The following is a 24,574-nucleotide window of genomic DNA, read 5'->3' as shown; positions in this document are numbered from 1 at the left end:
TTGCAGCGTGGCTCAGTGGAAAAAGCCTGGGCTTTGGAGTCAGAGGTCATGAGTGCTAATCCCGGCTCCGCCACATGTCTGCTGTGTGACTTTGGGCAAGTCACTTAACTTCTCTGTGCCTCAGTTCCCTCATCTGTAAAATGGGGATGAAGACTGAGCCCCATGTGGGACAACCTGAGTACCTTGTAACCTCCCCAGTGCTTAGAACAGTGCTTTGCACATAGTAAGTGCTTAACAAATGCCATTATTATTATCCTTGCTACCTTTATTCACCCCTCTCTCAACCCCACAGTAGTTATGTACATATCTGTAATTTACTTATTTAAATTACAGTCTGTCTCCCCTTCTAAGACTAAGCTTGCTGCGAGTAGGGAACACGTCTACTATCTTGTACTGTCCCCAGTGCTTAGTTCAGTGCTCTGCACACAGTAAGTGCTCAAAAAATATGATCAATTGATTTTCTGATATCCTTCCCACTTCCAAGAACCATTCATTCATTCTTTCATTCAAATGGTGGGAAGGTGGGGGCGGGATGGGCACAAAGAGCAATGTCACCAGTTCACTCCCCAGTCCTACCAGAAACTCCTATAATAGTCATTATTACACTTTCCTTCAGTTAATAAGCACTTGTGTGTCAAGTACTGTACTAAACCCTGGGGAAATCACACAAAGATCTATGGAGACATGGTACATGACCTACAAGACACTCACCAGCTAAATGGGGGAGGGCAGACACGAAGAACACAAAAATTGGTTGATAAAAATTAAAAAAAATCAAAGCCACCCACAGAAAAAGGCTTAAGTATTGTCAAGCACTTATTGAGTGCTAGGCACTGTACTAAGGGCTTGGAAACCCACAGTAAAATCAAGACACATATTCCCAGCCTACACGGAGCTTTACAATCTAATGGTTGTACAGTCTTCAGATACCACACAGCTAAGGCCAAACAGACCTCGGATGATAGACTAGACCATAAACTCCTTGAGAACAGAGACCGTATCTTGTGCTTCCATGGCACTTTCCCAAGTGCTCAGAACAGTGCATATTAATAATGGCATTTGTTAAGCACACCAAGCACTGTTCTAAGCACTGGAGGGTACAAGGTAATCAGGTTGTCCCACATGGTGCTCAGTCTTAATCCCCATGCTACAGATTAGGTAACAGGCACAGAGAAGTTAAGTGACTAGCCCAAAATCACACAGCTGACAGAGCTGGGATTAGAACCCATGACCTCTAACGCCCAAGCCCATGCTCTTTCCACTGAGCCATGCTGCATGCCACATGGTGGGGGCTTCATCAGTTCCATTAGTTCTTGCCCATCTGTTTGATCGGCAGTTCCAAGAGTGTCCTTGTGTCTTTTTCGGTGGCCGAATCAGAGTGAAATTTCGTGAAAGGTTGAGCTAGTTCTGTCCATCTTGGATGGTGAGACCTCATAGGTCTTGGGGTTCAAGGCCAAATAAAGTGCTTTGGGGAAAACAGATCTCCCCAGTCTGTATGATCCTAGGATTCAGATGCTCAGTCTCCCCATACTGACCCATTTTGTTGTTTTCAGTGTCACAAGAGAATCTTTGTTACAGAAACCAACCAAGGGAATTACTTGTGTAGGCACCCCTGGGCTGGTGTAGACAGACACGCTGCTTCTGGACCCGATCTAGAGCCACCCTCTAGGGAACAAAACTGGATCATTTATTTCCATTAGAAGTGCCCGAGCAGTGTCCTCTCCTAATCCTGAAATCCCATCGCTTTCCAGCCAGCCATTATGATTAAAACATCGATTCCCCAGTGGAAACGGGAATTAAAAGCAGATGGGTACGGGGAAGTGAAGGGGAGGAGAGGCACACAGCGTGTGATCACTCATTACCCCCTCTCCATGACCCAGTCCCCAAAACCCAGGCTGGACTTCTTTGGGAGCAAATTCGCTCCCCAAGAGCAATCTCTAATACGGCTTCCGAGCCGGTCGTGTTCGGCAGCCCAAAGACTCTGGCTCACTGGGATGGGTTTCGGGAAACATTCCTCTCTCTTGCATATGGCTCCCTTCAGTGATTCACGTCCACGGTGGTGATTAGAAGCAAAATTGAGAAATATGTGTTTACTCAACTCCCGCGTCAGATAGAATGCGCAGCACACACCATTAACTATAAAAGTAGGATTAAGACAACAGATTGTTATCTTTCCAAGATAAACGGTGGTTGATACAGATATAAATATGTATGGATGGTGTAAATCTGTACAACAAATGAGAAACTCGGCTGCTATTAAAGCCCTCTTCATAAATATTGGACTGGCGTGGGAGTCGCTTCATCTTCACATGATTCCTCTCCATCACTTTGGCCTCTATAATGATGCACTAAATACTTCCGGCCAGAAGAAAATAACTGGGAGGGAAAACCAGGGGGCCAAGAATCTCCCTAGTCATTAGTGGAGGTAGGATAAATCACAGTGAACCTGGGCACCTACTGCTTCCATGGACTCTTCCAAGCACTCAGTACACTGCTTTGCACACAGTAAGTGCTCAGTAAATGCCAAGGATTGATTTCATGCCAGTCCCCAGCTGAACAATGCCATGGGCCTCTCCGACAGACCCAGAAAGTAGTAGAGGTGTGTATGGGAAGTCTGCTGGTGGTGTCACAGACTGACTTGGTGTTAGGTCACTGATGGGAGGCCCTATTTGCTGACAGAGCCCTGCCCGCAGATAACACTCAATAGTCAATCATATTTACTGAGTGCCTACTGTAAGCAGAGCACTGTACTAAGTGCTTGGGTGAAAATGATAAAATAAATAGACACTCCCTGACCACTATGAGCTTACAGTCTAGATTGATTGACCAAGAACAAGGTAAGCTTAGAGAAGCAGGGTGGCCTAGTGGAAAGCACACAGGCCTGGGAGTCCAAGGACCTGGGTTCTAATCCCATCTCTGCCACTTGCCTGCTTTGTGACCTTGGGAAGTCACTTCACTGGGCCTCAGTTTCCTCAGCTGTAAAATGGGGATTAAGACTGTAGCCCAAGTGGAACATGGACTATGTACAACCTGAATACTTTGTATTTACCCCCAATGCTTAGAATAGTGTCTGGCACATACTAAGCACTTAAATGCCATAAAAAGTTTTTTTTTTAAGGGCTATGAAGACAGGGTCAGAAGTTAGGAGGGAAGCCAGACTGGAACATGTAGGCTCCAAGAAAATAGGAAACCAATCTTGGGGGAAATCTACTATCCAGATATGCCATCTGTACTGCCAGATTAATGGACCCCCATCCCTCCCCCTCTCCCCTCAATTTTAGGATGTTGTTTACAGCAGGCCCAGTAGAAAGAGCTCAGCCCCAGGAAACTGGAGCCTATTTGTTAAAGCACTTTCTATGCATTAAGCACTGTACTAACCACTGGAGTAGATATTAGTTCCCTTGTGGGCAGAGGACATGTCTACCAACTTTGTTATACTGTACTCTTCCAAGAGCTAAGCCCAAATGCTCTACCTACAGTAAGCGCTCAATAAATATGATTCATTGATTGATTGTTTATCAGGTCAGACACAGTCCACGGCCCATAAGAGGCTCACAGAGTAAGTGGAAGGGAGAACAGGTTTCGGTTGCCATTTTCCATCTCGGCAAGGACAGGGAGGATGAGGACACTTGCAGTGGCCATGCCGTCCCTGGGGAAGGTCTCTGACCCATGGCCCCCTAAGCGTTCAGCAAGAAGACCAGCCAGCTGGGTGGGCAGTGGGGACTACAGCAGCTGCCATGACAACCAGCTGCTAAATTATGGCATTCCAGACAACACTGGCATTATCTGTGGTCACTGCAACTAAAAGTGGCCTCTGCCTGCAAAAAAGAAACCCAACAAGCATTCGTCATGTGCAGTGTTCTTGCCAGTCCACCCGGCGCTTAGCAGTGCTTTGGCCCACAGTAAGCACTTGGAAAAAAGAGATTAATCCAGGCACACCCATGTCAAACACCATGGGAATACCATCTGTCTTTGTTACTTGAGGCTTTATCACTTGAATTTACTGAGTATTTACTGTGGGTAGAGCACTGTACTAAGCACTGGGATAGATTAATTAGGTTCGACACAGTCCGTAGAATTTAATCCCCATTTTACAGATGAGATAACTGAGGCCAGAGAAGTGAAGTGACTTGCCTAAGGTCACACAGCAGACAAGTGGCAGAGGTGGGATTAGAACCCAAGTCCTTCTGACTCCCAGGCCTGTGCTCTATCCACTAGACCATGTTGCTCAAGGAAACCGGCCCAGAGAAGTAAAGTGATTTGCCCAAGGTCACACAGTAGGCAAGAGCCAGAATTAGAACCCAGATCCTCTGACTCTCAGGTCTGGGCTCTTTCCCCCAGTAATTCCCACCCGGCCACCCAGTCACCTGCAGACTGTCAGGATGAGTTCACTCCCCCTCCCGTGACAGCCTTCTGCCGTAATTACTCTAGGTTGCAGTATCGTGCAGTCGATCAAACTGAAAAAATTCCAGGTCCGAAGCTTTAATTAAATCTACCTAATTAGAGAAAATCTTTACTTATTCTTGCCCCTTGAACTAGGCCAACTCCCTCTGTGGCATTCCACAAGTAGCCTCATGCTCTCACCCACCCCTGGCTTCTCCGAAACTCGGTGTGAGGAAACAGATGACAAGAAAGAAGACGATGCAAACTCTCCCCTTTTTCAGGATTATTACCCTATTATGGTACTAAATAGTAATAATAATAATAATAATAATGGCACTAAAATACCATTATAATTATTACTGTAGCATTGGTTAGGCACTCAATCATATTTATTGAGCTCTTTACATGTGCTAAGCACTGGGGTAGATATGAATACTTAGTTCAGACACAGTTCCTGCACCCTATGGGGCTCACAGTCTAAAGGGGTGGGAGAATGGGTAATTAGTCCCCATTTGACAAGTGAGGAAACTGGGCCACAGAGAAGTGTACTGACCTATCCAAGGTCACGTATCAGGCAAGTGATAAAGCCTGGGTAGAACCCAAGTCAAACCAGGGTCTTCTGACTCCCAGTCCTGGCTTCTATACATTGGGTCATGCTATTTTATCCCTCTAGACTATTTGCTCCTGGTGGGCAGACAACATGCCTACCAGCTGTTGTATTGTATTCTTCCAGATGCTTAGTACAGTGCTCTGCACACAGTAAGCACTCAAATTATACTGACTGATTTACCTATATCCCTCCCTCTACAGGAAGGACTCTTCAGGGACCTGGCCAGGCCTTACTAATTCACCCTTTAGCCAGACTCAATAACAGAGTTCAGCCCCAACCCCCATCCGTAAAAAGGTGAGCCACTAGACTGTAAACTCCTAGACAGCAGGGATCATATCTACACTCTATTTGTACTCTCCCAGATTCAAATAGTGCTCTGCAGAGTAGGTACACAATCAACTCTAAGCTTGTTGTGGACAGGGAATATGTCTACCAACTCTGACATACTGTAGTCTCCCAAATGTTTACTACAGTGCTCTGGACAGAGTAAGCACTCGATAAATACCATCAATGATGATGAGTATCAGTGCTCTGCATGCAGTAAGCGCTCAATATGAATGATTGATTGTCTGTGGTTTCATTTTGGAAAGAGTTGGGTAACTGAGAGGGAGTTGGGGTGGGAGAGGGGAGGGAACCATGCTTGCCATGGTCTGAAGTGAAATCAGCTTCCCTGACAGTATCTGGTCAAACTGCTGGGGAGTCTTGATTTGAACAGAATAAAAATTCCACTCATGGTGGGGAGAGATGCATGCCGAGCATCACTTTTGTATGTGAATTTTCCCCTGGCTTAAGTGACCTCCATCATATTTTTGGAGCATTAAAAAGCCCTATTTTCCAGTGACTCAAATTAGCTCAAGTGAAGAGCAACCCATCCAATTTTTGAAGAGCAATTACAAGATTATCAAGAGAAAGGGTTATTTTAGATCATTAGCAAATGGGTCAGTGGAACGGAGAAGCAATTCCCTCCCATGGCACCATGCAATTTGGGAATTAAGGGATTTTTAAAAATGTAATTCTCCAGAAAATGTGGTCAGGGAGAGTTAAATTGGAGTGTCCTGTCAAGGCAACCATCTTGGTTGCCTCATTTGTCCCCCATTTTGTGACTTCCCCCTGGCCAGCAGGGTTAGAAGGGGGTGCTGGTTGACCCTTGCCTCCTTCCCCCCTGACATACAAGTGAATGAAGCATGTGCCAGAGGGGCAGGAATGGCATTGGGCCAGAAGCTCTAGTCCTCCAGTACCCAAAACCACCAGTCAAGAGCCCTATCCCTGACCTGATGCAAGGCAAAGACTCACCTCCAGTCCCCCTAGAAGAGAGAGCTCCAGAATTAGAGTCAAGAGACCTGGGTTCTAGTTCCAGCTCTGCCACTTTCCTGCTGTGTGACCTTGATCCAGTCACTTAACTTTTCTTCCCCATCTGTAAAATGGGGATTAAAGACCTGTTCACTCCCCACCTCTAAGACCATGAGCCCCATGTGGAATAAGGACTGTGACTGATCTGATTATTTTTTTATCTACCCCAATCAATGGTATTCACAGTGTGCTTACTATGCACAGAGCACTGTACTAATTGGGAGAAAACAATACAAAAGAATAGGAATAGATGATCCCTGTGCACAAGGAGTTTACAAGCTAGATTGGAAGAGACAGGTATTAAAATAAACTTCAGACAGAGATACACATCAGGGCTCTGGAACTGGCGTGAATATCAGAGTACTTAGCATGGCTTAGTGGCAAGAGCACAAGCTTGGAAGTAAGAGGACGTGGGTTCTAATTCCAGCTCCACCACTTGTCTGGTTTGTGATCTTGGGCAAGCTGTTTATCTTCTCTGGGCCTCTGTTACCTCATCTGTAAAATGGGGATTAAGACTGAGACCCACATGGGATAATCTCATTGCCTAGCATCTAGCCCAGTGCTTAAACCGGTGCTTGGCACATAGTAAGTGCTTAACAAATGCCATTATTATTATTATTATTGTTGGGAAAAGCACTTAGTACACTGCTTGGGGTATAGTAAGCACTCGATAAATGCCTCCATCAACATCATCATACTTCCCGTGATTTAGATGGTACTTTCCATAATGCTCTTAACAGACAGTCTGCCTCTATCGCCCAGTGGTGCGTCTGGAGACCAGGGACCCAAACTTCCTCCCTAAAGTAACAGCAGAGTCTATATGCCACACACTGTGTGCTAAATGCTGAGGTAGATACAAGTTAATCAGGTCAGATGAAGTACCTGTCCCACACAGGGCTCAGAGTCTACGGGGTGGAGCTGGGATAAGAACCCAGGTCTCTTTACCTGGTCTCTAGAGACCTCCAGGTCTCTAGAATCCAGGTCTCTGCACTCTCTCCACTAGGCCACCCTGCTTCCATTGTGGACCTCAATGTGGGGGTTAAGCCCAAGGTCCGTAAAATCTCCAACTCTGTTATGTCCATCTGCAATAGCCAACACTTCAGTGGCCTGTACTACAAAGCCCTAGAAAAAGGTGCATCCCACAGTCATCAGGATTTCCTGAGAACCTGCTTATCCCCTAATACTCTGTCTCAATTCTAATCAAATAAAACTGACTCCCCCTGGTCCACACTGGGATCTCCTGAGGGTTCCAACAACACTCCTCCGGGCTCAGAAAGAGGGAAAAGGAGGCTCATGGGCCGCAGGGGTGAGGGAGACAGGCTTACACAGAGTGCTCAGCATCTAAAATCAAGAATAATAATGAAGATGATATTTGCTAAGTGCTTGCTTTGTGCCAGCTACTGTACTAAGCCCTGGGGTAGATACAAGATAATCATGTAAGACACTGCCCCTGTCCCACCTGGGGCTCACTGTCCTAATCCTCATTTTACAGATGAGGAAAATGAGGCATGGAGAAGTGAAGTGACCTGCCCAAGGTCACAGCAGACAAGTGACAGAGATGGAATTAGAACCCAGGTCCTTCTGACTCCCAAGCCTGTGCTCTATCCACTAGGCCACGCTTTATCTTAGCATGTGCATAGTCACCAGAAACACAAGACTCGACACTTGATCCATGGGGCTGCTGACTACAGACCCACGTTCACAAGGATCTGCTCTGATCTTTCATGATCAGGAATCTCCATCCTGCCATACAACAGGAATTGGGCATTCCCAGGAGGAGAGAAGCAGTGTGGCTTAGTGGAAAGAGCACAGACTTGGGAGTCAGAGGACGTGGATTCTAACCCCAGTTCTGCCACTTGTCTGCTGTGTGACCTTGGGCAAGCCAGTTAACTTTTCTGTGCCTCAGCTACCTCATCTGTAAAATGGGGATTAAGACTGTGAGCCCTAGTGGGACAACCTGATTACCCTATATCTACCCTATCACTTAGAACAGTGCTTGCCACATAGTAAGTGCTTAAATACCATAAAACAAACAACAAACAATCCTCCCCACAGGGCACGAGGGCGACTCCCATATTCCCAATCAGCAGGACAATGAGGCACAGGATCTATGCTCCCTGGCCAACCCTAACCCAGGCAGGCCCTGGGAACTTCTGCTTCTCCACTCAGACTCAGAGGAGAAGCTCATTAGTGTCTGTTGGAAACTTAATTTCCAGGAACTGCATTCCGCCCACGGAAAGCTATGTACCCTGGGAATTGTTAGTGCAAAACTCCACAGGATGAGGTCCTGCTAATCTACTCTAATGTCTTACAGGAGGGTAATAGAAATTTGGGGGTTTTTTCTTGTGTGTGTTTCGGTTTTTTGTTGTTAAATGGTATTTGGTATGCACTTTCTATGTGTCCTCTAGATTATAAACTCACTGTAGGCAAGGGACATGTCTACCAACTCTGCTATGGTATACTCTCCCAAGTGCTTAATACAGTGCTTGCACACAATAAATACAATGGATTATGTGTCAATCAAGTGGGACATGGATTGTGTCCAACCTGATTAATTGGTACCTACCTCAGGGCTTAGCACAGTGCTTGGCAGATAGCAAGAGTTTAAAATACCATAAAAGATATGATTTACAGGCTCCACCCACCTCCCACCCCCAATGCAGCCAACCCCGACCCCGACACCAAGAGCACTACCATTCCAATCCACACTCTCCCCACTCTCAGGGTCTGCCTTTGTCTCTGTCCTCCATCTTCCAATTTCTACATAGCCTGAATGTCTACAAGGTCCAGGTGGCAAGACCTAAGAACTAGAGAGCCTCTCCCTCCATCAAGCCTCCCTCCCCAACCCCACCAGTTTCTCCAGGGAGTCTGCCCCGGTTACGCCACACCAAGCCAGTTGCCCTCAATCCATTTCAATCTCCAGTCCTGCGGGGCCCTCAAGACATCACCATCTGAGCCAGGGACCATTACACGCTCAGGGCTTTGATTGCTACATTTGAGCCATCAGTACCGACTCCACAAGTCACGGAAGAGTGAGGTCACAAGTCAAAGAAATGTCAGCATGACACGTCATGGCTGGACATTTGCTTTAATCCCCGGTGCCTGGTTTGAGGCACCACACAAAAAGGGAAGTCGGACACCCATGAAATGAAAAATCGCTTTGCTCCTGGATTTCAGATTCCAAAGTGTCACAGAGAACAACTCCCTGTCTTTCTGGAGCACATTTTTCCACTGCAACTCTCGGGAATATTTTCCATTTTAATAATTAGGGATGCTACATCAACCCCTACATCCTGATCCTCTCCTTACGACCAAATTTCTTTTGCTTTTGACATCTCACCAATGACATGGCCTCGTTACCTGCCTTTCTACTCTTTCCATTCCCTGTCAGTCTCTCTTTTCATTGCCAGAACAGCTGCGACAAGGAGCGGATGGATGAGAGTTCTTCCACTCGGCCATTTATTCGTTTCATCTCAGGTTGGTTAGGTAGGAAAAATGGCTGATTATGTGTTCTCGCACCCTGGCCTTGCCATGGGTCCAGTAGCAAGAGCTCAGCTCTGGCTCCAAGCCAGACCATGCTACCGACAGGGAAGGCTTCTGACCGAGAAACCACCCAGGATGTTCCATGACAAGGACAGAGCAGTTGGGAATCCAGAAAAAAGCTGTCCCATGTGCCTTTGTTTTTTAATGGTGTTTGTTAAGCACTTACTATGTGCCAGGCACTGTACTAAGCACTGGGGTAGAGATTCAGGTTGGACATAGTCCATTTCCCACCTGGGGCTCGCAGTTTTAATCCCCATTTTACAGATGAGCTGACAGGCACAGAGAAGTGAAGTGACTTGCCCAAGGTCACAGAGCAGACAAGTAACAGAACTGTGAGCCCATTGTTGGGACCGTCTCTATATTTTGCTGATTTGTACTTCCCAAGCGCTTAGTGCAGTGCTCTGCACACAGTAAGCACTCAGATACAATTGAATAAGTGAATCAGGATTAGAACCCTCTGACTCCAAGGCCCAGGCTCTTTCCACTAGGCCACACCGTTCCACTCACCTACAGACCAGATATAGCAGAAAATCTACCAAGAGTCACTAGTCAGTCTGCTCAGCCTTAATCCCAGAGACTGCCAAACTCTAACATCTGTCAAAAAAAGTCAGGGCTATTTCCTCAGGGCAGGAGGGAGTGGGAAGGAAACAGTGGAGATCAGAGGTCATCTCAGGGGATGAGCTCAACTGACAAGGAACAGCTGCACACAAAGGGTCAACTTCTCAGCTGGTATTTCCTCTGCAGCATCTTGTGGGGACGGTGTACCTTCCGAAAAGCTTAGTGCAGGGCATTGTGCTCAGGAGGGGCTCAGTAAATACCATTTAATACTACTACCACTTTGTCCATCTTCCTGGTTACAGCATAGCTCCTTGAGGACAGCAAAGGGTCCCAAGGCCTCTGCTGTACTCTCCCTTGGGGAGATGGAGGCCACCAGGCAAAAATCCCCTCTCGGTTGCCCTAAGAACATCACCCACCGAAGCCACGAGTGCAGATATTTTGGTGCATACTGTTGCCATCTGGGCCAGAACACAAAAGGGTACATGCAGAAACACGAAGGTGCCAAGAACATCTTTTTCCTTCCCTTTTCGGGAGAGCCTGATGGGTCTCAGGCAGGATCTCAGTGGGGGGTGAGGAAGACTGTGCCCCTCGGGCTGACCCTCTCCCCACATCCATCTGTGTGGCATGACTCACCCTCCTTCCCAGAACCCCTGGGAGTGGGAGGGAAGAGAGCGAGGATGCAAATCCAAATCTCTTTGGTAATGAATGAGAGGGGAGGCTCAGGGAGGCAGCAGTTTTCCTGATAGATGAATGCTGAACAATCTAGACACTCCAGACGATTCATTCAGGGTGAAGAGCAGAAACCCGCCCCGCCCACCGACCTCCACGTTCCACACACAGAGCAAGCACAGCTCTGATACATGTTCCCCACCCCCACCCTCAAGTCCTCACCCCAGACATCCACCTGGAGAATGATCAAAGGGTAGGAGAGTGGCAGCCAAGGCCCAGAAATTGGAAAATGAGCTTTGGCGGTGACCAAGAGGATCCCGTGGCAGGGTTTGGAGAGGTCATCCAACCCATTCCCCCCGCCTCCATCCAACCCACACCAGGCCAGATAAAAGTGCCATCGGCTGGATCACCTGGTCAACTACCCTTGACCTCTCCATCCAAAAAGCCATTGGACAGCCCCATCTGGCCAGGCTCTTCACCTATCTCAAACAAGAGCCTTAACACCCCGTTTCTGGAGGAGGGCACAGAAGACTACAGCAGAGCCCCCCACATTACTCCATGGCCCCTGAGTATTTTCAGACCTAGCCCGTAGGTCATGGATCCTTGCCTGTTCAAATACCAACAGCTTGGGGGTTGACCCCATTCTTCTACCTCGTTCTGCCTTCCTAGTCATTTCCTAAATGCTCATTAGGAGAGGCAGAGGGAGTAGGGGCCCTCAGAGAATGGGAGAAGCTGAGTGGGCAAGGGAGAAGCCCAAGAGCGTTTGATCTACCCAAGCTTCGGCATTTCCAGCTCAGAGGGGTGGAGTGTGAGCGTTCCTCAAACCTACCTCGTCCTCAGCGTCCCCTGTTGGGGCAACCCGTCATACACTGACAACACATCGAAGTCCTCCTCTAGGGCGAAGGCCTGGAACACCAACTGGATCCGGTTCTGCTGCTCAGCGGTGATGGTCCAGGTACAGTTGGCATAGTTGGGGTACCCGTAGGGGAAGCCGGGGCTCTCCACCGTGCCGTTGGGGCCCTGCAGGTGGAAGGTGCAATTCGGGCCTGTAGAGTGGGGAGAAGACAAGAGGGAAGAAGCTCAGTGATCCCATTGAGTATTGGTACCCTGGACTGGTTGCCCACCCTCCCTGGCGCTAGGTTCTTTCCAATCCATGAGCTGGGACCAGCCTCTCTGAGCTCCTGGACCGTTAGTATGGGATGGCGGCAAGCCAGCAGCTGATCCACTTGTGGGGCAACTACCTGCTGCCTCGGCAGAAAGGGGTGGGGCTGCTTTGCCCTCATTTTTTTTTATATTAAGCACTTACTATGTGCCAGACACTGTACTAAACACTTGGGTAGATACAAGTTAGTCAGGTTGGACACAGTCCTTGTCCCATATGGGGCTCACAATCAATTCCCATTTTACAGATGAGGTAAATGAGGCACAGAGAAGTTGACTTGTCCAAGGTCACTTAGAACCTGGAGTGGAACCCAGGTCCTTCTGACTCCCAGGCCCATGCTCTAACCACTAGGCCATGCTGCTGCTTCAGTGCCCGTCTTGACTGGAAGCTCCTGAAGGTCAGGGATCCTGTCTACTAATAGGATAGTAAGCTCCTATCCTACTCTCCCAGGTGCTTATTACAGAGCTCTGAACACAGTAGGTGCTCAATAAATAACCACTGATTGCTTGATCTCAATGTCCCAATCACCAGGAATTACAGTCTTTATACATTTAACAGTTGCACTGTGCATGCCAATGACTGTATTTACATATTCACAATATCCATGGCAGTTACCATATTTACACATTTAACAGGGACACTGTGCATGGCAGTTACCATATTTACACATTTAACAGGCACACACAGTGCATGGAAATTCTCCCACCTCCTTTCAGCCAGACGTTGTGTTGGGTTTGTTTTTTGTTTTAAGAGTCACATCCAAGGGTGGCAATTATAGAACATTAAGTGAAGTAAAAATAGCAGTTATCCTAGTTTGGGAAGACAGGTCCCCCTGAAACTCTCTGATGTGAGGCAAGTTCTCCCCTTCTGCCCCCACCCACCCCTGAAAGGTTTTTCTCCACTATTTATCCAGATTTCAAAGAGAGACTTCTCTGCTGAGTTTACAAATGCATGGCTGCTGGAGGCAGAAGATACTTTGAAAGAAAAATATCCCCACCCTCAACACCCCTCTCCATGGCTCTCATTAAATTGAGCTTTTTAAAGCCTGATCTCTGTGGTGGGGAAACAGGCACAGATCTGTGCCACTCAAAGAGATCTGATAATCACTCAACCCCAGTCAGGGCTACAATCAAGTCATCGTGGGCTAACTAGCCGATGCATAATAAATAAGCACTGCTGTGGAAAGGGACCTGGCGCGGCTAAAAGCTTTCACGGAGGCGCCTTAAGAAAAGGCTAGGTCCCAGCCAAAGGCTGTTTGCCATACTGGCCCCAGAAATGATTTGGGGACACAAAAGTCGGTTCCCGCTAACCAGTGGGGACCCCTTCCCCAGCTCTAAACCTGCCACCACCCTCCCCAGCCCCAGTCAGCACCACCTCCAAACCCATCTCCAGGATCAGCGGCTGGAGTGAGCCAGACCTGGATACGGTGGTCATTTGTCTAGTTTGAACCTAGGTGGACCTGCTTGCAGCCAACCTGTTCCTTACTGGTTGCAGTTGTGCCCTGGCCCCCTTTCCAACCAAGGTTCCTACTTCTCTCTCTCTCTCTCTCTCTCACAACTCAGAAGTGTGTCCACAAGGGCCCAAGAGGGGAATGCAATGGCTCTGTACAAAGTTGGGGGGTTGGGGTCCCTTCTGCCTTCCCCACATGCTGGTGTAACCCTTTAGGATCAATGGATTTCCCCCAGGGGTACCATAGGATGCCATTACAATCTGTAACTTGGTCACATAACATATGTTAGTTACTTCTGGGTTGGCAGAGGGCCACTAGGAACCCCCAAGGGCCATTAGGGGCTACCCTGGAGTTCAAGGAGGCTGAAGAGTTGACTCCCCTCAGGAAAAATTTGGAAGCTACCTGTGCCAGGGCTGGGGGGCATCCAATCCCCCACAGGTGTTAGCATTGTATATCGAGCTGAGAACACAAGGAAAGGCCTATAACTGGGCTCTGGAAGCCCAGTAGAAGGGGCAGGAGAAGGTGAGAACAACCTCTTGTTCATTGTTGGAAGGGACTTTTCCTTGTTTAGGCTTGACGGGGGTTGGGGGGGTGTGTGGGGTGGGAGAGAGGGGGCCAGCAGGGGGAGAGAGGGGACATTGGCTCTAGGGGAGGATAAGTAGAAGGGGCTGGAGGGCAGGAGACAGGGTAAGACGGAGGGCTGACAGAGGAGTACAGTTCCAGAGGGACCTTATGATTCCAGGATTGCAAATTCCTCCTTCCCCCACCAATCAGCCACCTGAGGGCTTGACCAGTTGAACTCCAGTGGTTCCCTTCCAGCTTTAGGATTCTCCTGTGGGTTTGGGGCAAGAGATAATGAGCCAAATTCCAGGCCAGCCCCATCCAGTAGCCCCAAATCCAGGGTTAATTTGCCAAGGATGCACAATGGCCAAAGCCAGAATTCTGGAGCACATACATGCCCAGTTCACATGGTGAAGCCCAGCACCAACTCGGATGGCAAATGTCCCCCCATCTGCAGGCTATGGTACCATTTAACTATGACTACAACAAGCAAGACCGTGGCAACAATCCCTTCAAGGGGCACTTCAATGAGTTTCAGAGCATTCGACTCCCTAGCAATGGCGGAATCCCAAACATTTCTGCAGATTGTGAGAATCTACAGATAATTAGATGCTTCGACAATTACAACAGGTTGCATCTCTGCTAGTTACAAGAACGGCCTGTTCCTCAGCTCTGCCAGGGATAGAATGGGAGGAAATGGATTGAGATTCCCAAATTAGGGGGAATGCATGTCAGCTATTGTGCCCAGAAGAAGATCCTGACTGCGTGGTACAGAAATAATGCATCCTGTTTCTGGGAACTTACAGGGGAGCAACGGGTAGGTCCTAGCTCACTTGTAATTATAATTTTTTTAATGATATTAGTTGAGCACTTACTATATGTCAAGCACTGTTCTAGATACAAGTTTATCAGGTTGGACACAGTCCCTATTTAAACTGGAAGAAGGAGGATTTAATACCCACTGCACAGATGAGGTAACTGAGGCCTAGGGAATTGACTTGCTCCAGGTCACACAGCAGGTAAGTAGCAAAACTGATGCTAGAACCCAGATTCTGACATCCAGATCCATGTTTTTTCCACTAGGTCATGCTGCGTCCCATGATAATAGTGGTATTTCACTCAGTGGTATATTTTGATCACTTACTTTGGGCAGAGTTCTGTATGAGGCACTCAAAAAGTCCCACAGATGGATTGACTGAGCTCCTTTTACGTGAGTTCTTAAGAGAAAGGACAGCACTCATCTACCTAGGGCAGGGTTGGGATGGTCCCTAAGGCAGGAGATTCTTATGGGCACATATCAGCAGTGCTCTGGCCAGCTGCTAGGGTAGGGAGGAGTACTCCCTCCCAGGCTACTTGATAAAACACCACTGCCCAATAGCCTGCTATCATCACACTCTTGGGGTCAGGATCCTGTTTATCTGACCCCCACTGGGGCCACCAGCAGGACAACAGGGTTTACTGACAGGCATTTAACACAGGCACTGTGGCACCACACATTCTAAAAAGCCAAATTAGAATTTCCCTGAATTCTGTTCTCCCTGCATCCTTCAAAGAGGGCTATGAACCTGGTAACAGTAATAAACACAGACGGAGGGAGAGGGGGAAAAATGAGAGAGACAACCCTACAACATGTCAAATCAATCCACAAGAATAATTCCACCCTGTTTAAGCATCATAATTCTGATGCCAAGCATTTTGTTTTACTCAGACACATTCAACCCAGAAAATGCTCTTGCTGACCAAATTAGATTTACCCAGATAGGCAATCTAAACGCAATCCATTTTTCATCATTCACAACAGATAGGCCTGGTGTTCGTTACCGTGACATGTAATGGGGAACTGGGAAAAGTTGAGATGCAAAGCACACCAATGCCTGGAGCTCCAGCTCCCGGGGAAGATGAGACAGTAAGCTCCTTGAGGGCAAGGATCCTGTCCACCAACTCTGTTGGTAGACACGAATAAATAATTTACCTAAATTACATATTAAAAGTGATGTACTTAGTGTCTGTCTCCTCTCTAGACTGCAAACTCATTGTGGGCAGGGAATATGCCTACCAACTCTGCTGTATTGTACTCTCTCAAGCACTTGGTACAGGTCCTGCATATAGCAAATGCTCAGTAAATACCATTGATGACTATGATGATGATGTCAAACTCTCCCAAGTGCTTAGTACAGTACTCTGCCCAAAGTAAGTGCTCAATAAATACCACTGACTGGCTGATGCTTTGCAAGGGTTCTCCATTTGGGCAGGGCTGCCACTCCTTGACAAGAATCAATCAGGCTCCCTCTGTAGAGATTAAGCCATAAGAAATCTCCGAGCTCTGACCTCTCTCCTCAGGGAGCGGGAGTTGGTCCTGTTCATTTGTAATTATAATCATGAGAATAGTGATATTTCAGTTATTCAATGGGATTTTTTTGAGCACTTACTGTGTGCAATGCTTACTGAACTAAATGCTTGGGAGAGTACAACAGAGTTGCATAGATGATCCCTGGCCTCCAAAAGCTTACCATTTAGTCAGGGAGAAAGACATTGAAATAAATTACCGATACAAGAAGCAACATTGTATAAAGATCAACCAGTCAACCGTACTGGAGTGCTTACTATGTGCAGAACACTGTACTTAGGGCTTAGGAGAGTTCAGTGTAACAGATTAGGTAGACATGATCCCTGCCCACCACGAAAGGATACGTTCCTAAGTGCTGTGGGGGTGGAATAAGTATCAGAATATATCAGGGATACAGACTCAAGCACACAGGCGATGCTGAAGGGAGGAAGACTAATGTGGAGAGATAAGAAACTAGTCAGAGAAGGCTTCCTGGAGGAGGTGTGTTTAAGTAGCGTTATTAGATCAGCACTTATTAAGTACCAAGCACAGTGCTAAGTGCTGGGGTAGATACAATATAACGAAAGGAAAAAAAAAACCTCTGTCCAACACAGGGCTCACAGTTTAAGTAGAAGGATGAATAGATATTTAATTCCCATTTCACAGGAGAGGAAACAGATTCAGAGAGGTTAAGAAGTATCTTGCTCAAGATCACACAGCAGGGGTTTGAACACAGATATCCTCACTCCCAGGCTGTTGCCTTTTCCACTGGACTAAGCTGCCTTAACATATCTCCTTCAAAAATGACTGGAATGTGCCGTTGAGAACAGTAAGCCCTCAAATACTATTGGCTGAAAAGACTGTGAACTCCTGGCATACATATGGGATAATCACATAAGACACAGTCACTATCACACAAGGGACTCCCTGTCTGCTACATTTGAAACCCAACTTCCAAGGGCCTCTGCAAATTAACTATTGGGGCCCAAGTAACCTTGGGCAAGTCACTGACCCTCACTGAGCCTCAGTTTCCTACTCTGGAAAATGAAGATCAGAGAACTGCTGTCCTTTCCTCAGAGTTTGAGCCTCGTGTGCAGGAGGGGTTGTGTCTGATCTGTAAACTGGGATAGACACAAGATAATCAGAAGTCCCCTGGCCCCACTACTATTATTGTGATAATATTATTACTATCATTATTTTTATTCATTCAATCATTCAACTGCATTTATGGAGTGCTTACTGAGTGCAGAGCACTGTACTAAGTGCTTGGGAGAGTTCAACAATAAAACAAAATATTCAGTCTAGAGGCACACCGAGGTTGATGTGTCCCAGGCCTGTCACCAGCCTGGTTCAAAAAAGGATGCTGCTCCTCCCCCAGCTCCAGACAGCTATTCCAGCTCCAGGGAAATATTATCCCAGCCCCAGGAGCCCCAGCAGCTTCCTCTCTGGGGATGACTCATCTTGATGTCACCTAGGTGGATCTTCCCAGGGCTGTCAGCCTGACCTGAGTCACATACCCGAGCTGGTACCGGACACGGTGTCTCCTCTCACCACCAGCACGAAGTGCAAAATGCAATTCCTGGTAATAACACTTTACTGCCTGCCAGCATTGGCCCAGCGCTGACACTTGCCGTGTGAAAACAGAAAATTCATTTCAACAGTTTCTCCTCACACAGGAGCTGAGCCACTTAATTTTGTAGCAAAAATAAAACCTAATTGAGTAAGACTGAAACATGATGGAGGCAAAATTTTTTGAGGTCCAAATCGGACACAGATGCCCAGACTGGTTGTTCTGGGCCAGGAAGGGGAGAGAAAGAATCCTTCTCTCCCCTGCCACAACTGTCAAAATTGTATTTCCCTTTGTTACTGATATTTATGGCCCAGGGTTTGGTACACTCATTGTTCTTTACTGCTCAAGGAAGGCCTCCAACTTGAAAAGCAGCAGCAAACTAATTCAGAAGAGGGACAGAGGAACCCAACATTTGTTGAAAAATTTCAATCGAGCAAGGACTTCTCCAAAAATCAGTCAATCATATTTAGTGAGTGTTTCCTGTGTGCAGAGCACTGTACTAAGTGCTTGGGAGAGCACAGTATAACAGAGTTGGAAGACATGTTCCCTGCCAACAACAAGCTTATAGCCCAGTACTTAGAATAGTGCTTGGCACACAGTAAGCACTTAAAAACCATCATCATCATCCAGATGGGAAGTGCCTGCAGTCTGTTCCTTCTCACAATTCCAGGCAGAAAGACTCAACCCATTTAGCAGAGGACAAACTGGAAGGTCAGAGGTTCAGAAATCGTCCACATTCACACAATAGTAATAACAACAATTCATTCATTCAATCGTATTTATTGAGTGCTTACTGTGTGCAGAGCACTGTACTAAGCGCTTGGGAAGTACAAGTTGGCAACATATAGAGATGGCCCCTACCCAACAATGGGCTCACTGTCTAGAAGGGGGAGACAGACAACAAAATATATTAACAAAATAAAATAAATAGAATAGTAAATATGTACAAGTAAAATAAAGAGTAATAAATCTGTACAAACATATACCGGTGCTGTGGGGAGGGGAAGGAGGTAGGGCAGAGGGATGGGGAGGGGGAGAGGAAAGAGGGGGATCAGTCTGGGAAGGCCTCCTGGAGGAGGTGAGCTCTCAGTAGCGCTTTCAAGGGAGGAAGACAGCTAGCTTGGCGGATGTGTGGAGGGAGGGCATTCCAGGCCACGGGTCGACAGCGGGACAGGTGAGAATAAGCCACAGTGAGGAGGTTAGCAGCAGAGGAGCGGAGGGTGCGGGCTGGGCTGTAGAAGGAAAGAAGGGAGGTGAGGTAGGAGCGGGCGAGGTGATGGAGAGCCTCAAAGCCAAGAGTGAGGAGTTTTTGCCTGATGTGTAGGTTGACTGGTAGCCACTGGAGATTTTTGAGGAGGGGAGTAACAATAAATACATATGCTACTTATTAAGGACTTTCTATGTGCCAAGTATTGTTCTAAGTGCTGGGGTAGATACAAGGTAATCAGGTTGGGCACAGACCCGGTCCCACATGGGGCTCAAAGTCTTAATCCCCATTTTACACGAGGTAACTGAGGCACAGAGAAGTGAAACGACTTGCCCAAAGTCACAGCAGACATGTGGTGGAGGTGGGATTAGAACCCACATCCTCTGACCCCCAAACCCATGCTCTTGCCTTTCAGCTTAGCCTGGGTAGTAGAGGTGGGGTGTGGACTCCTAGGCCCCTTCAACTTTCAACCTGCTGTTTAGTCCTTAAAATGAAGAAGGCCCCACCCCAGATACACAGTGTTGTCTAGTGGAAAGAATATGAGACTGGGTTTAAATCCTAGCTCCATTAAGTGTGACCTTGGGCATATCACTTAACTGCTCTAGGCCACTGTAAAAAGGGGATTCAGTACCTGCTCTCTCCCCTTAAGACTGTGAACCCCATGTATGACAGTGCATAGGCTTGATAAGAGTATACTGTATATACCCCAGCGCTTTGCCCATAGCAAATCCTTAGCTACCACAATTAATATAGAGAGCAGGCAACAGAAACAGCTCCAGGACAGGACTGATGTGGATTTTCAGGCCCTCCCTCCTTCCAGGGAGAATTTCACAGCTCAAGTAAGAAAGCTCCTGAGGCTCACTGTTTTTTTTTTTTTAATTAAGGAACAAGAAGCCATCGGAGATTTCAATCTGATTTGCCTGGAGTTTGGCAGAGAAGTTGATCTGGTTATGAACCGAGGAATGGACTTTGTTTTTCAACTCCACTGACTGCATATTTGAATGTGATATTAAATTGGTTTTTATCATTTGCAGCAGGTTTCAAGGACTTGAAATTGCTCTCTCTTCTGAGAGAAACGGGTTCGGGCAGATAGGCAAGCGGAAACATCCCAGTTCTCCTGCTGGGATCCAGGGAGCCTAGTTCCTTCCCAAAGGAGCAGTGTGACCTGATGGAAAGAGCCCAGGCCTGGGAGCCAGAGGACCCGGGGTCTAATCCTGGCTCCGCCACTTGCCTGTTGTGTGACCTTGAACGGGTCACTTCACTTCTCTGCATCTCAGTTTCCTCAGCTGTACAGTGTGTTTCCATAACTTTTCTCCTTTCCCTTTACATCAATTAAATCAATCAATTTGATTTGTGCTAAGTGCTTGGAAGGGTACAATACAATACTGTCAGTAGATACGATCCTGCTCACAGGGGGTTTCCAGTCTAGTGTGGAAGAGACAGTAAAATAAACTACAGATAGGGGAAATGGGAGAATAGAAGGTAATGTACATAAGCACTGTGAGACAGACTGTGAGCCCCACTGGGGACAGGGACTGTGTCTGACCTGATTATCTCAAATCGATCCCAGATCTTAGAATTATGCTTAGCACATCATAAAAGGTATTTATGGAGGCTTAATGTATGCAGAGCATTGTACTTGGAGAGTACAGTACAACAGAGTTGGTAGGCACGTTCCCTGCCCATAGTGACCTTACAGTCTGGGGAAGGGGGTGACAGACATTAATATAAATAATACTAAGTGCTTAACTACCACAATAATTATTATTATCTCCCTACCTAAAGTCCAGCCACCTTCTCCCATCAAAATGATTATCTCATCTTTGCAATGAACAAAACTGGACAGAACAAAGAGGACCTAAGGACATCTCTTCTGTTCCTGCCCCTTCTCTAGGATAGACTGACTGCTTCTAACCTATCAGCAGTATCTATTGAGCCCAGCACTGGACTAAGACCTTGAGAATACAACCAAAATGAGGCCTTATAATCTTGGGTGGGTGGGTACAATTTTGAAGATGGGGAGAGTGCTTGTCTATCAGGTATGAAGGGTATGAGTTTCAGGCAGAGGGAGAGCATTACCAAGGGGTTGGAGAAAGGTGAGGTGCAAGCAAGGAACGGTGGGTAGGTTGGTATTAGAGGAGTAAAGTATGTGGGCTGAGTCGTAGTACAGAATTAGTGAGGTGAGATAGGCGGGGGAGAGCTGATTGAGTGCCTTAAAGCTAACGGTAAGGAGTTTCTGCTTGATGTGGAGATAGAAGCGCAGCCACTGAAGGCTTCTGAGTGGAGAGTTGTGTGCAAAACTATTTTTTTTTTTTAGAAAAAAATGATTTCAGGCAACTGAATGCATTATGGACTAGAAGAGAGAGACAGGAGGCAAGGAGGTCAGGAAGGAGGGTGATATAGTAATAAGGGAGAGATATGACCTGTGTGGCACCAGTTTGGATGGAGAGGAAAGGGCTGATTTTAGTGATGTTGCAAAGGCAGAACTGACAGGATTTGGTGATTGACTGAATACGTGGGTTGAAGGAGAGCAATGAGTCAAGGATAATGCTAAGGTGGCAGGCTTGTGAGATGAAGGATGGTGGTGCTGTAACAGTGCTGGCAAAGTTGGGGAAGGTTTGGGTGGGAAGATGAGGAGTTCTGTGGGGTTTCCCCATTGACCCTCTCACCCTCCCAATCAATCGTATTTATTGAGCGCTTACTGTGTGCAGAGCACTGTACTAAGTGCTTGGGAAGTACAAGTTGGCAACATAACTCCCCAGGAAGAGAGGGACAAAGGGAGAGGAGCTGGCAGCACTCACCCATTTTCAAAGGGAGACTCTGAGGCAAAGAGCAGTTAAGCAACTACCAACACTGTGGATTGTCCTCTTCCAATTGCTTGGTACAGTGCTCTGCACACTGAAAGACTTCAATAAATACCACTGCCATGAAATTACCATTATTCCCAAAGCACTTCACATTTTTTAATCTCATCTTTATTCTCCCAACATCCCTGTGCGATAGGAAAAGCTCAAGATTGATTGATTGTAGATAGAATGAAACATACCCCAGCCCAGGAACCTGAATGAAGGCCCACACTGGGGAAGAGGCAAGAACGCTTTCCCCAGAAAGCAGCTAGTCCAGGGCTTCTCACTTATTTGGCACTTCCTAGGTACTCCTGAAGGTGATCATGGTCTGTACCCTGTCTGAACTAGATGCTTCTATGCCCATGGGTTTTATTTTCAGGACCTAGATTCCCTTGGCCACTCACGTAGCCAAGTTCCATGGCTCAGGAGTGGCACCTGTGCTTGCAGGGAGCAATGACAGGGACATGATGGCTCTACAGCAAATGGAGGGGGGCCTGGGACCCCCCAGGAGAAGCAGTCTAGGGTCAGCTGGCCTTGGATGAGACGTAGTGTGTTTTAGTGGATAGAAGCCGGACCTAGGAGTCAGAAGAACCTGGGTTCTAATTCCAGCTCTGCCACATGTCTTTGTGACCTTGGGAAAGTCACTTCACTTCTTTGTGCCTCAGTTCCCTCATCTGTAAAATGGGGATTAAGAGTGTGAGCCCTTTGTGAGACAAGGTATGTGTCCAACTTGATTAGTTTATATCTACCCCAGTGCTTAGAACAATGCTTGGCACATAGTAAGTGCTTAAAAAGTACCATAACAATAATAATTATTATTTCTGGGTCATGTGCTGTCACATTCCCCTGCATGCCTGAACAAACATGTGTGAGATCACATTTCCAGTATCTGCAAGGGCTGTCAGGGACCATCCTAGTTCCAGAGCAGAATTATCCTTCCGCTCCAGACCCTCTGACCCAGGTAAAGCAGGCCCATTACCCTTCAGGTCACCCATGCCAATTATCTCTAGCCCTTTAGTCTTCTAAGTTCATCCCAGGGCCTCATTCTTGGGGCAAATCCCCAGTGCCTTGTCCGGATCTACCTCTTGCCATGCTTATTCATGGTGCCAGCTACCAAAGGGCAAGCCAGTGGGCCTTTCATCAAGGGAAGGCAGATTCAGGCTTTCTTTTCTTTTTAAGCCCACTGATGATCAGGCCCCTCAGATGTAACCGTCTCATCTGTGCCAGAGTTAGCTTAAGGCTTCTTTGAAGTTTCTTGCGGCATTACTGAGTGATGGGGGCGGGAGAAGGGAAACTTGCCAGAAGAGTTCTACGTGTCAGAAGACAGTGTGGCATGTTTAATTCACACAGACCCAAAACTGGTACAAGAGACAGGGAAATGCTGGACCGAAAGAAGAACTCTGGCTTCTTAGATTGTGAACTCACCAAGGGACAAAGACTGTGTTTAATTCCCACCTGTGCATGCTCTCCCAGAACTTGGCACAGTGCTCTGCACAGAGGAAGCGCTTAATACAATTACTCTTGTTTCTGGCAGTAGCTTGCCAAGCAAATTATCCTAATGATTTCCACTCCCCCCCGCCCCCGCCCTGCAAATATATTTTCTTTTTTTAGTCTTATAAAGGGGCCAGAAGGGAACTCTGGTATCTGGTCCTTCTCTTTGTCAAATGGTACCTGTTAAGTGGTTACTATGTGCCAAGCACTGTACTAAAGCAATGGGTCAGATACAGACTAATCAGGTTTGGACACAGTCAATCCCCATTCTACAATACACCAAGTGATCATCACCTGTCCATCACCTCGCCCCCTCCTACCTCACCTCCCTTCTCTCCTTCTACAGCCCAGCCCGCACTCTCCGCTCCTCCGCCGCTAATCTCCTCACCGTACCTCGTTCTCACCTGTCCCGCCATCGACACCCGGCCTACATCATCCCCTGGGCCTGGAATGCCCTCCCTCTGCCCATCCACCAAGCTAGCTCTCTTCCTCCCTTCAAGGCCCTGCTGAGAGCTCACCTCCTCCAGGAGGCCTTCCCAGACTGAGCCCCTTCCTTCCTCTCCCCCTCGTCCCCCTCTCCATCCCCCCATCTTACCTCCTTCCCTTCCCCACAGCACCTGTATATATGTATATATGTTTGTACATATTTATTACTCTATTTATTTATTTATTTTACTTGTACATATCTATTCTATTTATTTTATTTTGTTAGTGTGTTTGGTTTTGTTCTCTGTCTCCCCCTTTTAGACTGTGAGCCCACTGTTGGGTAGGGACTGTCTATATGTTGCCAATTTGTACTTCCCAAGCGCTTAGTACAGTGCTCTGCACATAGTAAGCGCTCAATAAAT

General features: G+C 47.2%; 1 protein-coding gene across 1 annotated transcript in view; it reads right to left on the bottom strand.

Moving 5' to 3' along the window:
• The window catches only part of CSMD2 (CUB and Sushi multiple domains 2), a 313,956-nt gene extending 291,255 nt beyond the window's left edge, over nt 1-22,701 (bottom strand). The window contains exons 1-6 of the mRNA XM_038758637.1: nt 22,640-22,701; nt 20,380-20,455; nt 15,640-15,714; nt 14,504-14,557; nt 13,273-13,327; nt 11,943-12,159 (exon numbers count right to left, since the gene is read on the bottom strand). Of these exons, the coding sequence (XP_038614565.1) occupies nt 11,943-12,159; nt 13,273-13,327; nt 14,504-14,557; nt 15,640-15,714; nt 20,380-20,455; nt 22,640-22,701 (539 nt within the window). The remainder of the gene's footprint in view (nt 1-11,942; nt 12,160-13,272; nt 13,328-14,503; nt 14,558-15,639; nt 15,715-20,379; nt 20,456-22,639) is intronic.
• Between the last annotated feature and the right edge of the window lie 1,873 nt (nt 22,702-24,574).

Source organism: Tachyglossus aculeatus, chromosome 16 (assembly GCF_015852505.1).
Source record: "Tachyglossus aculeatus isolate mTacAcu1 chromosome 16, mTacAcu1.pri, whole genome shotgun sequence".
NCBI classification, from domain to species: domain Eukaryota; kingdom Metazoa; phylum Chordata; class Mammalia; order Monotremata; family Tachyglossidae; genus Tachyglossus; species Tachyglossus aculeatus.
This window is presented reverse-complemented; position numbering and strand designations above follow the sequence as displayed.